The following is a 395-nucleotide window of genomic DNA, read 5'->3' as shown; positions in this document are numbered from 1 at the left end:
TACAACTACGAGGCTACTCATCCACCTCACTACCCGCCTCACTACCCGCATCATCCTCATCATCCACATTCTCTATCTCTGTCTTCCGACGAGAGTTTCTCCAGCGAATTCTACCCGGCCCCTGATCATCACCATCATCACCCTCATCATCCACACCCTCCCCATCGACCGCATCCGCCCCGCCCACATCCTCCCTCTCTCTCTTCCGAGGAGAGTTTCTCCAGCGAATTCGTCCCGGCCCCTGATCATCATCATCATCATCACCCTCGTCCTCCCCATCATCCACATCCTCCCCATCACCCGCATCCGCCCCGCCCACATCCTCCCTCTCTCTCTTCCGACGAGAGTTTCTCCAGCGAGTTCTTCCCAGCCCCGGATCATCACCATCATCACCC

The 395-nt window shown here is 57.5% G+C and overlaps 1 protein-coding gene across 1 annotated transcript; it reads left to right on the top strand.

Moving 5' to 3' along the window:
* Positions 1-6: 6 nt before the first annotated feature.
* Positions 7-363, top strand: CSUI_006962 (uncharacterized protein; the record flags this gene model as incomplete). Its single annotated transcript, XM_068067112.1, has 2 exons — positions 7-187; positions 320-363. Coding segments are annotated over 2 exons (225 nt in total), but the record flags the coding sequence as incomplete, so codon positions are not given.
* Positions 364-395: the final 32 nt, after the last annotated feature.

The sequence above is a fragment of the Cystoisospora suis genome (genome assembly GCF_002600585.1).
Source record: "Cystoisospora suis strain Wien I chromosome Unknown contig_3590, whole genome shotgun sequence".
In the NCBI taxonomy this organism is placed as follows: domain Eukaryota; phylum Apicomplexa; class Conoidasida; order Eucoccidiorida; family Sarcocystidae; genus Cystoisospora; species Cystoisospora suis.
This window is presented reverse-complemented; position numbering and strand designations above follow the sequence as displayed.